The 14,331-nt window shown below is 38.3% G+C and overlaps 1 protein-coding gene across 3 annotated transcripts in view; it reads left to right on the top strand.

Moving 5' to 3' along the window:
* Nucleotides 1-12,016, top strand: part of Zc3h12c (zinc finger CCCH-type containing 12C) — a 68,178-nt gene extending 56,162 nt beyond the window's left edge. For all 3 annotated transcript variants that reach the window (XM_074066760.1, XM_074066762.1, XM_074066761.1), the window contains exons 4-6: nt 169-403; nt 1,883-1,989; nt 2,637-12,016. In XM_074066760.1, the coding sequence (XP_073922861.1) occupies nt 169-403; nt 1,883-1,989; nt 2,637-4,033 (1,739 nt within the window). In that variant the 3' untranslated portion in view covers nt 4,034-12,016. The remainder of the gene's footprint in view (nt 1-168; nt 404-1,882; nt 1,990-2,636) is intronic.
* The last annotated feature ends 2,315 nt before the right edge of the window (nt 12,017-14,331 follow it).

Genomic DNA, 14,331 nt, shown 5'->3' with positions numbered 1-14,331 from the left:
AAAAATATTGGGAGTTACAAATCATGCTACATCTACAAACGGTAACTCATAATCTCTTAAGTGATTACATATATTCCAGTTCATATTAAAAACTCGAATTGTGTGAAAGTTGCCATATATGTTATATATGTATTTATTCCTGAAATTCTACCCTTATTATTCTTGCAGATCAGGAAATTTTACGCAAATTAGAGAAGGAGAAAATCCTGGTGTTTACGCCATCCCGTCGAGTCCAGGGGAGGCGCGTGGTGTGCTATGATGACAGGTTCATTGTGAGGCTGGCTTTTGAGTCGGATGGTATAATTGTGTCCAATGATAACTACAGGGATTTGGCTAATGAAAAACCAGAATGGAAGAAGTTTATAGATGAGCGGTTATTGATGTATTCCTTTGTCAATGACAAGTAAGTCAACCAGTGACATTGCTTCCCTGGAAATAGATCTGTGCCTGATAACTGCTATAGAATCCCTCTCTTTTTGCCACTAACCAGACCTAGTACATGTTTCCCAACACCTGATGTCCCCGCTACTCAGTGGCAGTGGGAGCTGCTGTAAGCTCATGCCCCTGTATGCCCTTCCCTGAAGCCATGTGCAGAAGAATCCTATCTTCACCCCCAAAAAACTGCCTTTCACTGTCCAGCATTGATAGCTTGCTAATGCAGTTCTGAAAAACTGTTTTACCAGTGTAAGACACTAGTCATGCTCAGTCAACAAGTTGACGAACGGACAAATGACTCAAATAAGCGTGTGTCACGTGAAGTAAATATACTTATAAATATGTAGAAAAAGTTGTCTATTGTTAATCAGAAATGTAAGCTAAATCTAAAAAGTTTTATTTTCTCACCTGTTTAATTCACAGAAATATTTTTATGTATGCCTTATGCTATTAAGATGCATGTAAACTGATGTGCAATTTAGCAGAGATTGGCAGAAGCTTCAAAAACATGCTTATTTCACAACCCAATAATCTTATTTCTTAGAATATATAATGAAGGTTAAAGACCAGATATGTTCATTTCTATATTATTCGCAGTTGCAAGAATCAAAAGCAACTGAACATTCACTAGAAAAAGAAAGCAAGTTCTAATATGTATCCTGCTGGAAGTTGTTCAGCTGTTCAGAATTATGAAGGCTGTTAAACATGGAAAATGTTTTATGCTAGCATAAGAAAAGACAAAGCATAAAACATGGATAGAACATAATTGCAGCAAAATTATGGGATTGAGAGAGTTTGTCTTCTGTCTTTTCACTTTTATCACTTTCAGTGTTGCCAGTGTTGTTTTTATAATAACACTGTTTTTGCTAAGTATATTTCTTAGCAATTTTGACACTCCCCTAGAAATTTATATGTTACAGTGTGGTGTTTTCCTTTTTTTAGGTAAATACTTGGGCTTGTTTCAAGTTCAAACAGTGATGTAAAAGTAGTGTATTTCCTTTTCATTATGTATACTGTATATTCTTCCCTTCCCCTTCCCCTTCCCTCCCCCTTCCCTTCCTTTCCTTTCCCTTCTCCTCCCCTTCTCTCCTTTTCCCTTCCCTTCCCTTCCCCTCCCCTCCCCTCCCCTTATTGTAATCATTCTAAAATCCTTACAAAATCCCAAGACTGAGAGGAAGGAAAAATTAATTAAGACATGCTAAACTCAAAATTTACTTGAATTAAAACGAATACATGTGCAGCTTTAAACATTTTAATTTTGTCTTCATTAAGAAAAGAGAACATGGTGTTACTGATTTTTTTTAATCCTGTAAATGTTGACTCAAAACACTTGGATTATAGCTTCAAAAGAAAATTCCTTTGCATGAATAAATCTTTGTATTCTGTCTTTAGAATTAAATTATCAAATCTCCTACTTAGGTATCATTTTTTATTATCTCCATGATAGGTTCATGCCCCCTGATGACCCTCTTGGTAGACATGGGCCAAGTCTGGATAACTTTCTGAGGAAGAAACCTATTGTTCCTGAACACAAAAAACAGCCTTGTCCATATGGTAACTTTCTTTACAAATATTTAATGTTTTCCTTTAGAACACAATATGTCGTTAAACTTTTGATAATAAAAATAAGTATTTAAAATTTAGGGTGGCATACTATGTGGTGCTTTTGATTTATAATTAAAGAGCATGCCCTACCCATGAAAAAGAATTATTTTTACCTATTTGAGCTCAATGCACATATATTTCCCTGATTTAAAATATGGTTTGGAAAATTCAGTTACTTCTCCTTGAAGCAGGTTTTTAGGTGGATGAAACTTTAGAATTCTTACATCTAGACACAAGTCAGATAAAGATGACTTTATCACATTACAGCATTACAGTTGTGCTTCCAAACAGAGTTCCCTACCTAATTATAAAGTCTTCTAGAAGAGAAGGGGTCAGTACAAGCTGAGAACATGAAAGTATCAGCCAAAGACCCTGAAGGTGACCATTAGTCAATCATTCACCTTTCTTACTGCCCTTGATAGTAAGGAAGTGAGAAGACTGAAAAGTGCCTTTTCTTAAGAGTAAGAACAGAGTAACACTTAGCGTGTCTTCCATTTCTGCCTTTGTTTCTTTCACAAGTTAAAATACTAGTGCCACACTCACTTTTCAGTATTTGATGGAATGCTCCTTTGTGTCACTCATTTTACTCTTCATAGGAAAGAAGTGTACCTATGGACACAAGTGCAAATATTACCATCCGGAAAGGGGGAGTCAGCCGCAGCGGTCAGTGGCTGATGAACTTCGTGCCATGTCTAGAAATACAGCAGCTAAAACTGCAAATGAAGGAGGACTAGTGAAGAGCAACAGTGTTCCCTGTAGCACGAAGGCAGATAGCACTTCTGATGTTAAACGAGGTGCTCCAAAGAGGCAATCTGATCCGAGCATAAGGACTCAAGTCTACCAGGACCTAGAAGAAAAGCTTCCCACCAAAAACAAATTGGAAACCAGGTCTGTACCCTCCTTAGTTAGTATACCGGCTACTTCTACTGCAAAACCCCAAAGCACTACATCTTTAAGCAATGGCCTTCCATCTGGAGTTCATTTCTCACCTCAGGATCAAAGACCACAGGGACAGTATCCTCCAATGATGATGGCAACCAAAAATCATGGAACGCCAATGCCTTATGAACAGTATCCAAAATGTGACTCGCCTGTTGACATTGGATATTATTCCATGTTGAATGCATATTCAAATCTGAGTATCTCAGGCCCACGAAGTCCAGAAAGGCGTTTCTCATTAGACACAGATTATAGAGTAAGTTCTGTAGCTTCTGACTGCAGCAGTGAAGGGAGCATGAGCTGTGGGAGCAGTGACTCCTACGTGGGGTACAATGACCGGTCCTATGTCAGTTCTCCTGACCCGCAATTGGAAGAGAATTTGAAGTGTCAACACATGCACCCTCACAGCCGCCTTAATTCCCAGCCTTTCCTGCAGAATTTCCATGATCCCTTAACCAGAGTACAAAGTTACAGTCATGAAGAACCAAAGTTCCATCATAAGCCTCCTCTTCCACACTTGGCTGTGCATCTGCAGCACCCTGCTGTAGGTGCCCGGTCCAGCTGCCCTGGTGATTACCCCTCTCCTCCAGGTGCAGGACACTCTAAGGCACCACACCTAGGGAGGGCCTTAGTGGCCACGAGAATAGACAGCATTTCTGACTCTCGACTGTATGATAGCTCTCCTTCCAGACAAAGAAAGCCTTACTCCCGCCAGGAAGGGCTGGGAGGCTGGGATAGGCCAGGTTATGGCATGGATGGGTGTGGGTACCGGCAGACGTACTCCTTACCCGATAGCTCCACTCCTCCATGTTATGAGCAGCTCACTTTCCAGAGCCTACCTGAACAGCCAGAGCCCACCTGGCGAATACCGTACTGTGGAATGCCACAAGATCCTCCACGGTACCAAGACAACCGAGAGAAGATTTACATCAACTTGTGCAACATCTTCCCACCTGACCTTGTGAGAATTGTCATGAAAAGGAACCCTCACGTGACAGATGCCCAGCAACTTGCCGCAGCCATTTTAGTGGAGAAATCACAGCTGGGTTATTGAAAGATGATGCATCTTTGTGGTGTTTAGTAGTTTTTTGTTCAGCGCAAATGCTGAGGGAGGTTTGCTACAATAGCACATGTGATCTCCTTCTCAGCAAGGAGGTTATATAGTATCCATTTATGTGAAATACTGTATCATGGAATCTGTATGTATAGCCCCACTTGGTGGAAGTATCACAAGATTGCTTTACAGTCAAAACTTTTTTTTTAACATTTCCTTTTTAAAGCTATATCCTTGGCTGGAAATTTTTCCAGTTTGATTTAATAGATGTATCTGTGACCTTTGATATTAATCTTTGGTGCATCAGGGGTTTATATGCAGCACTTTTTATCCTTGTTTCATGTTTTATTAACTTCGTGTTTGTCTATCAATTGCAAGCAACTACAGTACCTTCAGAATGTGGGACACCTGACTAGACCTAGCAAACTGTTTTCCCAAGCCAAGGTTAGCTAGAATCTTTCATAGCTTTTTAAGTTATTTTTATTTGGGGGAAGTGGGCTTCTTTGTGCTGTAATCATTATTTATAGAAACAAAGATAAACTACAGCACTGAGTTTATATTTTAAATAAAATGTAAGTTACCAGTTAATGTTAAAATGGGTAACAGTATATATTAGAATGATTTACAATATGGCACTTTTTATTATTTTATTTTTCTTTGGGTTTTTTTTTTTTGCTGTTAAGAAATTAGTTAATTTAATATGGTCAGTTTAAAAGAAAGCAGATGCAATCAATGGAAAAAATTGTTTCCATTTTTTTTTTTTTAAACAAGTCAAAAGCTGTAACTTACACGTTAGAGCTTTGTTATCCGCTGATGACGTGCTTCTAGATGGTAGCAATGGAATTGAATTCCTGAATTTCCATTAGCCTGTACTTTTAGTGTCTGTCTTTTTGTTTGGGGGCACAACAATACTGGATAAATAACCTTTCACAGTACTTGCCTGTTTTTAATGAATCTAATTATTCTTAATGCAACTTTTGTATTTAATACACTCTAGCTTTCCTGCTATTTATCAAGGCTGGCCTGAGGTGGTTTTATGTGTTGAGGATATGCAACTTTTATTGATACTGCACTATAGAAATGGTAATGGAGGAGTTGTAAATGGTAACTTAAAATTTTTTGTAAGATACTGTATATTTTCCATTTTCCTGGAGGTAGTTTTTTGGGGGGTCGGGGAGCCTGTTATACTATTAAGGCCAGACTCTTGCCACAAATAGTGTAGTTTTAGATTCAGACTAAAGTCTGTTCTCGTATTAGCAAGGGATATTTCTGGTTTCAAAGTCGAGGGTTTTGCTTGCGGTGATTACATTTCTGAGGCTAGAAGATGGGTTTTGCAGTCGGTGGCAGACAGTTGGTGTGACTGACGTGACCTAACTGTTCCTTCCGATTCCGAATTTGACCTAGCGTATGAGAACACATTCAGATCTGTTTCCGTAGTCTGCCTGGATGCTCTGATCATTCGGATTATTCTGCATGCTACAGTTTGAAGTAAAGCCCTGGAGAACCAGAAAGTACCTTTTACTGTTGATACAAATTGTATCTTTTTAACAATAAGAACTATTTTGATTTGTAGATCTAGTTAAAAACACAAATGTGTAACTATGATTAGACTTTTGGGCAACATTTTATCCCTTATTTAAATACAAAATTTTAAAAGAAAATTGACGTCTAGAATAGGTTAGAAAATAAAAGTAACAATTAAGGTAAATAAAAGTGTCTGTCTTAGTTTTATATGATATGAAACATACTAAATAAATTTATTGGCATTTTCTTTTTCCTAAAACTTCTCTAGTGTGAACTTAACTTAAAATAAAGGTAAAATGCTGCCTGAAAATAATGTCCAAGCATCTTTGACTAGGATAACATTTTCACTACTTGTGTGACACTGTGTGTTGCATGAAGTAGGATTTGGGTATACAGTAAATGCTTCTAAAAGGCATTGTGCATATTGACATATCCAATAATCTGAACCATGTTCAGCAAACTTAATTCAGGAAAGTGATGTTCTACACAATTGTTGCTGTTGTGTTTGAAGTGAGTGTGGCACATATTTATACCCCAAAATAAAGTAGATGATGCCACATAAACCATTCTGAGTGGCATTTGTCTCAGAGTGACCCTACTCACTTGTGAATTGTTTTTCTTGATTTTGTCAGTCATTATTTATAGAACAAGTTTAAATGTAGAGGCTAAATGAGTGCCAGAAGCAGGGTTAACTTATTCAGATGTGTTAGTGTACCTTTTATTTTAGTAATAGTCTAAGACTTTATAGCATGAAATCACTTTTAAATTGTATATGTAAGTTTGGCCTCCGTTTTCATTTTAGTATTTTAATTATCTGAAAAATGCCAAACTTTACTAAAATTGTTTCAAATGAAATCTTAGGTAAAATTGATAGGACTTTTAAAATTTGACCTTCTAATGTTTTTAGCTGGCTGTTTGTTATTACTATTATTTTGGAAAATAGTATAGTCTGTCAACACTTGTACTAGAGAGAATAGTTATGAACTACCCACACCTAAACCTTTCAATGTAACTAGTTGTGAGTGAAGAAATAAGTTTTCTTACGTCAAGAGGACAATTTATTTCCTTTTTTGAAGCACCATTGTTGCTTTTAGAGGTTAAGAATGAGATAACTAGCAGACTTTAGGTACAACAAATTTTTGTTTGTGTAAAGCAGTAAGTAAAGGGAACCCATTATTAATCCATAGCTGATCACAAATGTTCATTTTAGTAAAGTCTTTCTTCCTAATCCCTATTTACTAGGCTTACTCATAAATAACTAGAAAGTGATGTTTTACTTAGCAATGAAATTGCCAGAAGTGGTCAGCTAATAAAAGAAAAAGGATTCAGAATGAAATCTGCCCCTGAATATTTGACAGTTTACGTACTTTACACAGTTAACTAGCCCAGTCCATTGTGTCTGTGTCTTAGTCCAGAGGGAATAGTACCCAACTGGCCAAATACTGAATCTCAGTATTTCGTCCTTTCTTGCATGTGATACAGACATTTTCAGGCCTGTTTTTATGATCTTGTATCCTATAAGAGTTTGTTACTGACCTAAACATTACAACAGATGCTCACTAGTATAAAATATTTGATACTAGTGACAACCTGAATTTTGTGTTTTTATGAAAAATGCATTTATGAGAATATGTAATATAACTAAAGAGAGTGTTTATATATGTATACACATAAATATTTGTTATAAGATATTAAAATGGGGGAGGTCTTTTGATGGCTAACATTTCCCTTATTGAACTATGTTTCGTTGAGTTGTGGATGACCAAGTCTGGGTCTGGATGACATATGATAAAATTTTGAACCACTTATATGGAAAGCAACTCTTCACTGACTTTATTCCAGATACTCTTTTTAGTTTTGTTCTGTAATAGCTTTATAGGCATGAAGTTCACATATATAATCCTCACCTATTGAAAGTGTGCAATTTAACGACTTAGTATATTCAGAACCATACAGCTATCATCACAGCAACTTCAGAAAATTTTCATCACCCTAAAGAGAAGGCTTATACCCAATCAGCCATCATCTACCCCAGCTCTAGGCAACTACTAACCCGTTTTTTGCTTCTATGTAAATTTCTCTGTTCTGAGCATTTTTCTATATAAATGGAATCATTCAATATGTAGTAGTTTGTGATGGGCTTCTTTCACTTAGCGTTGTGTTTCTGAAGTCCATCTGTGTTGTTGTTGTACGTCATCCTTCATTGCTGAGCATCATTCCATTGTACAGCAGTAATATTACATGTCTTGGATTGTTCCCACTTTTTGGCTGTTATAATAATGCTGGACATTTGCATGTAAGTTTTTATGTGGACAGGTTTTAATTTATCTCGTGTGTACATCCAAGAGTGAAAATTGCTGGATCCCATGGTGAGTCTGTGTTTAGTGTTTGGGGAATTTTCCAAGTGACTGCACCATCTCTGTCCCCACTAGCTTCTCCACACCCTCACCAAGCTTATTGCCCCTCTTCCACTGTAGCCATCCTAGTGTGTGTATTCTGTTGGGGTTTGATTTGTATTTCCCTAATGACTGGTGATGCTGAGCACCTGTCTTCACATGTGTTCATGTGGCCATTTGTGTATCTTTGGAGAAGTGTTTATTCAAATTGTTTGCCCATCTTAAAGCCAACTTAACAGTTTATTGAATTGTAAGTGTTCTTTGTGTACTGTGGATACAGTTCCTTTATCAGATACATGACTTGCAAATATTTCTCCCCTCTGGTTCGTTTGTTTCTTTTAAACTCTCTTGATGGAGTCCTTTGAAACACAACAAGATTTAACTTTTAATGAAGTCTAGTTTATTTTTCTCCATTGCTGTTTCTTTGGTGTTATTTTCTGAGAAACCATTGCCAAATCCAAGGTCATGAAGACATACTCCCGTGTTTTCTTCTGAAAGTTTAATTAAATCGTTGGTCCACTTGGAGTTAATTTTTACATGTGATGCAATGGATCTAACTTCATCTTTCACATGTAGATATCCAGTACCCTTTGTTGAAAAGACTGTTCTTGATTGGGTGTGGTAGCACATACTTGTAATCCCAGCTGCTCAGAAGGCAGAGATTGCAAAGATCACAGTTTGAGGCCAGCCTAGGCAAAAGGTTAATATGAACCCATCTCTGCAAACAAGCCATGTGTGGTGGTTTGTGATTGAAATCCTAGCTATGTATGAGGCATAGGGATTGAATCCTGAGGCCAGACCTAGGCAAAAAATGTGAGACCCTATCTGTAAAATAACTAAAGTAAAAAAGGACTGGGGATGTAGCTGAAGTGGTAGAGCGCCTTCTAACAAGTACAGGGCCCTGAATTTAAACAGAGAGAGAGAGACTATTATCTCTCTACTAAGTGGTATTGGCAGCTGCCAAAATCAGTTGGCTATAAACATGAGGATTCACTTCAGTTCTCAAAATCACAGTTCTTTTCCTTCATGACTCGTGTGGGCTATGGAATTGGGACATGTGAGCTTTTTAACCCTGCTTGCTCGTTTCCGTGTAAATGCTGGTGTCTGGCATCCAGAGTGCAGGCTTTCCCTTGCGTGTGCTCCTGCAGTGGCCGCTTGGGCCGGAGGAAGGGACTGAGGAAGCCCGAGATGTGAGTCGGAGAGGGAAGGAACTTGTACCATGTGGATCTGAGCTGCACAAGGCACCACTCCTGTGCTATGCTGGCTGACTGCTAGAGAGTGAAGGACTTTCTGAAGAACAGCAGATAGGGGCAATCACAATCCAGCACTGTTTAGTATTTCTTGTCCTTTCATTGATCTGAAAAAACTTCTGTGAGTCTATCAGAATGAGCAGTATGTTCAGGACTCTTCATGGGATGAATCCTGGTTGCCTTTGGAGTGATTGCTTGCAGAATGCTCTCAGATGGTAGAAAAGAACCTGTAGTTGACAATTATTTTCATGGAAAGAATTGTTGGTCATGGAGATGACATCCAAAACCTCTCCTGTTTCCTAGGAACAGGACCATTGTACAGATGTCTGTTTTCTGGTGCAGTCATCAGAGTGAGTCATGCTTCACCCCACCTCTGACTTCTGAAGAGTGTGATGAAGCTTGCCTTCTCTGGAGGACTCTGTGGCAGAAAGTCTAACCACAGTCGCTCATCTGTGGAACGAGCAGTTCTCCCAACCGGGCTGAGAGAAGGGGCTGGTGTAGACCAGCCCTGGAAAAAGGATTCCTGAGGTGTGGATAGCAAATGGGAATGATTGCAGACTGCGCTGCACACAGCTTCACCTGTTTCATGCATTTCCAGTGCCTGGTGGTGCTTTGGCAGGAGTCCTGAGTGCCCTTGTGTCAGTTATTTCTCCTGTCACTGTCTGCTGGGGGTTGGCCTAGTGGGAGAGCTCAAATCCAAGCAGCTGGATGGGAAGTACCTATGGGTATTGGTCTCTGGAATTTGGGCCCTGGTTTTGGAAAGGTTGAGTCACTCAGTGCCCCTTGGTTTTGGGGCTTGGTTCTGTAGGAGGGATGTCGGGAGGAGTGGGAAATGGTGTCAGTGTAACTGTGCTGACCCTGCTTCTCACTGGGCTGCAGTGTCCCAGCTTTGCTCTGCTGCTCAATTTGTACTATGCCTGGGCCTTTGAGTCAAGATTCAAGTCGACCTTTTGGACTTGGCTTCTTTTGGGCTGACAAAGTGTGGCGCGTTGTTGGTGGTGAGATCTTTGCCTGTAGGCCCAGGCTGGGTGCTTGCTTGGTAGGTTTTCTGGAAGTTCTTGTTGGCAGAAAGCCCTTGGTTAGCCCAGGACAGACCCACACCTAGGTTCTGAATGTCCTCGCTCTTGGATCTGTGGTGAGAGCCTATAATGCAGTGACTTTGCTGGCTTGGTTTTGTCTGAAGGTGAGATTTGGGATTTGCTCTTTGGCCTGCTCATCTTGAGATGTTAAAAACAGTTATTCAGCTAAGAAATTTATAACTCTTTTCCTGCTGTGCACCAAGCCTTTACTAGCTACTGGATCCAGGGGTCAACAGGACTGAAGATGCTCCCATCCTTAAGGAGCTGACACTCTTAAATCCCTACCCCCATTCCTTGCATTCTTAAATATTATTTCAATAATTTTAATAGAACATGTAATTTTAAAATATACACAAAAACCTTAAAATATTATTGATTATTCAAATGATTATTTAACATGTCTTTTGTGGATGTATCTATATGTATATAGACAGTAATATATTTATAAAACAAATATACTGTATGTTGTAGTTCTTAGTTTGTGATAGTTGGGAGGATGAGTCTGGACTGGTGTATGTGTGCATGTGGGTATGTGAGTTCTGAAAAACTCTAGCTGTTTCCCGCTAATTTAATGATACTAAAGTATACTTGGTTTTCTTATTTGTTGTCCAGCTTCCTTATTCAAGATAATATAAGATGTCCATTCTTCTGGCCTTTCTGTTGGTGTATGACTCTTCTGTTTTATTACTCTCTAATTATTGGGAAATTCCTGATTGACCTGATATCAAGCAGATTATGACTAGAAATAATGCTTATTTTCTAACTACATTAGAAATGAAAACTCAGCTGTAATGTTAAGTTTCCAAGATATATACAAACAAAATAAGATGGCATACACACGTATTAGAGAAAGCTAAGTGTTAATGAAAGTAAAGAGACAGGCATTATTTTAGATTGGTCTAGGAAAACCCTCTCTGGTAATAATGGGTGGCAAACTTTTTCTGTAAAGGATCAGGCAAGAAATAATTCAGGCTTTGAAAATCAGATGGTCTCCTAAAAGCCACTCACCTCTGCCTTTATAGCATAAAAGCAGCCATAGACAATACGTACGTGAGAGTGTGGCTGTGTTCCAGTAAAGCTTTATAAAAACAGGTGACAGGCTAGCTTTGGTCCATGGGCCATTCCTGATGCTTGAGAAAAACAGGCATGTTAAATAGTGAATACTGGTATATGTTAATATAAGAAATAGTAACTGTGTTTCAACTGATATTCAGAGAAAATCTGATGACTATTGGTGTCCTTCAAAAGGTCATTGTGGGAGTCATATGAAAGCACTTACTTGCACTTAAGTTTTTAAGCTGGTCACACCCATTATTTGAGATTCTTGTGTTTAACCACAAAAATAACCTGTAAGAAGATGTTTTAATAAATATCAAAATTTTTCATGAACTTTGTATTTCTATTGATAAATGGGAATCCTTTACTTATCTTTTGTTTTTTAATGGCCTTGTACACCAAAAAAAAATCTGTTGTATTTTGAAAATTAGCCTGCAATTAGCCATAAATTTTTTAGAGAGTGTTTATCAGTTATATTTTTCTTTTGTTTCTGTCTTCTAATATGTGACATCTGCTCTCCTTTACAAATGGTTTTAAAGAAGTTAAACATATTGTAATTTCACATACTTCATCTTTTTCCTCTGTAAAATTGGAAATTGTGACTAGTATAATTATAGCTACAATGTGAGTATGTTTGTTATATTGTCTTTATAATAAACAGTGTATCTCTGCTTTCTATGTCTAAATGTTTAATATAGATTTTTTTTGGCTACCTTAGGACTGTCAGTGATGAATGATACTCTTATAATCTTGAGAGATTCTGAATTCATTGGAAGTACACACCACTACATGGTGTTAGAGCAATAACGTCTTCATAAGAACACTAAGGACTTTCTTCTTAAACTGGAAAACAACTCTAGCTTTAATAGTGTTTATTGTTTGAAACGGCTATTTTGTTGTTTTTCTTTAATGCTCTTAGTTAACTTATTACTCCTGTTAGAATAATACTGTTATGTGTTAGAAGTAGCTTTTCCCATAAGATTTTTAATCTTTCAGATTTAAAAACAAATCAGTTTTGATGATTTGGCAGAAAATGTCTATGCATGTTTTAATTTAGCTTTATAAATTTTGTAAGGTTTTATTTCTTAAATCATGTCCATGTATTTCAGATGAACAACAAAACGTTGACCATTAGTGCTTTTGCTATCTTTCTTTCTAAAGGAGCTTGTGTCTCAAAGGAAGAGACATTGAAGGGTGATAGTTTGTTTTTATAGCGTATGTTTTACATTTCCTTTGGGTTTTTTAAATTATAAGTTTTCTGCCTTATGTAAAATGCTAACAAACATGAAAACTTCCAAAGAGACATAGTATTTCATTGCAAGTATACCAGGTTATTGGTCTTATTTTTTTCCCCTTTAGGTTTATCCTCCCAAACTATAGTTGTATGCAGATAGTAATTGGTCCTGAATATTTTTCTTACTGGAAAGTAAGGCAAAGAATATGTTTAAAACAATCATCTGATGAACTGATAGGATTCTGTCTCTGTTCTGTGTTTCTGTAATGGAATTTTTATAATTCCAAAAGCAGTGTTGTAGACTTTCTAGAAATCCATATCAGAACAGCTGTATAATTCTGCCACTGAGTGGGAAAATAAAAGTACTGATTTTTATGGTAGTTTGTTTTTGTCTCATGAAGAAACTGTTCTGATATGGTGGCGTGGATGCTAAATAAATAAAAGTACTGTCCTCTTCCCACAGCTTGCCTCCTTCCGTGGCTCATGACAGGAGCCTTTGTAGAGTAAGCACATGGTCAGCATCAGTGTCAAGACAGCTGACATAATTTACAGTATGGTGAGAGGGTTTCCTTTCTGACCCATTGCAGAAGTGTTTGTTTCTGGTGGTTTTGACGTGTCATCCAGTATTTGGCTAAGACAGTCATTGTTAATAGGGACCCTGTCCAGTGAGTTAAGCAACACTGCATATCACTCACGCCCATTTTCTGAATATGAGGGCCGGCAAATGATTGAAGTGACTCACGTGGGAAGAGTCCTTTGGGTGCAGCTAGTGTTGTGCACCAGCTTTGAGCACTGATGTGTGTGAAGCCAAAGGCCCTGGACTCGGAGAACCAAGCCCCCCTTCGGGGACTCTACATTCTTACAGTTGGACTGGAATCTCCAGGGCCACCTGGTTAGCATGAGTAAAGATTTTTTTTTAAACTAGACTGATCAAATCTTAATGTTGCAGGATACTCAAAAACAGGGAGACAGTACACTGAGGCTTTTTAAGAAGCAATGTTCATTAGCGTGCTGGCAGCAGCTCAGTGGATTCACATCCAAAGGCTGAGCCCCAAGAACAAAGGGGCCTTGCCTTATATACCATTCTAGGAAGGTTGCAGAAGCAAGAAACAAAGTGTAATCCATATATTGTTACATACTATTTCATTGGCTAGCTTCCTGTCAGTGCTAAGTGACTTTATGTTCAGATTCTTTAAGTTTTATCTTCCTGCTATGCCATCCCCCCCCCCCTGCTACATCAGCAGAACACAGACTTGGCTGCTGCTTTTCTGGTCCTCCTTCCTACCTACATTATTCCCTCTGATGCTCAGACCCACCTCGGGTCAAAGAGCATCATCTTGATTTAGGAGTTTATATTTTTATAGCATCATTACAAGATTACATGGGTGACTGTTTTTCTCTTTACAATGGCCTCTGTAATGGTCCTGATGGACTCCAATACCAGGGGAACCAGGCAGGGTAACATTAAACATGCTATCAAGACAAGATCCATCACCCTGCTTTTTATTACAAATGTGGCTTGTATTTTCCTTACTCTAGGACTTTTAGTATCACTTACGGCAACCTCACAAACCTGGGGAGTATATGAGCTGATGAAACACCTGACTTGTTGGTGGGTGGATGATACAAAATATGACTGTGTGGAGGTCCCAACAATGGCTCTCTTACAACATTCAGTACATGGGGGAAACCTTGCAAGGGCCAACCCAAAAGGTAAGAGTCCAAGTGTGTAGAGGAAAGCAGGGGTGCATCCCATGTT

The sequence above is a fragment of the Castor canadensis genome, chromosome 2 (genome assembly GCF_047511655.1).
Source record: "Castor canadensis chromosome 2, mCasCan1.hap1v2, whole genome shotgun sequence".
In the NCBI taxonomy this organism is placed as follows: domain Eukaryota; kingdom Metazoa; phylum Chordata; class Mammalia; order Rodentia; family Castoridae; genus Castor; species Castor canadensis.
Note: the sequence above shows the minus strand (reverse complement) of the source record. Positions and strands in the feature narration are given on the sequence as shown.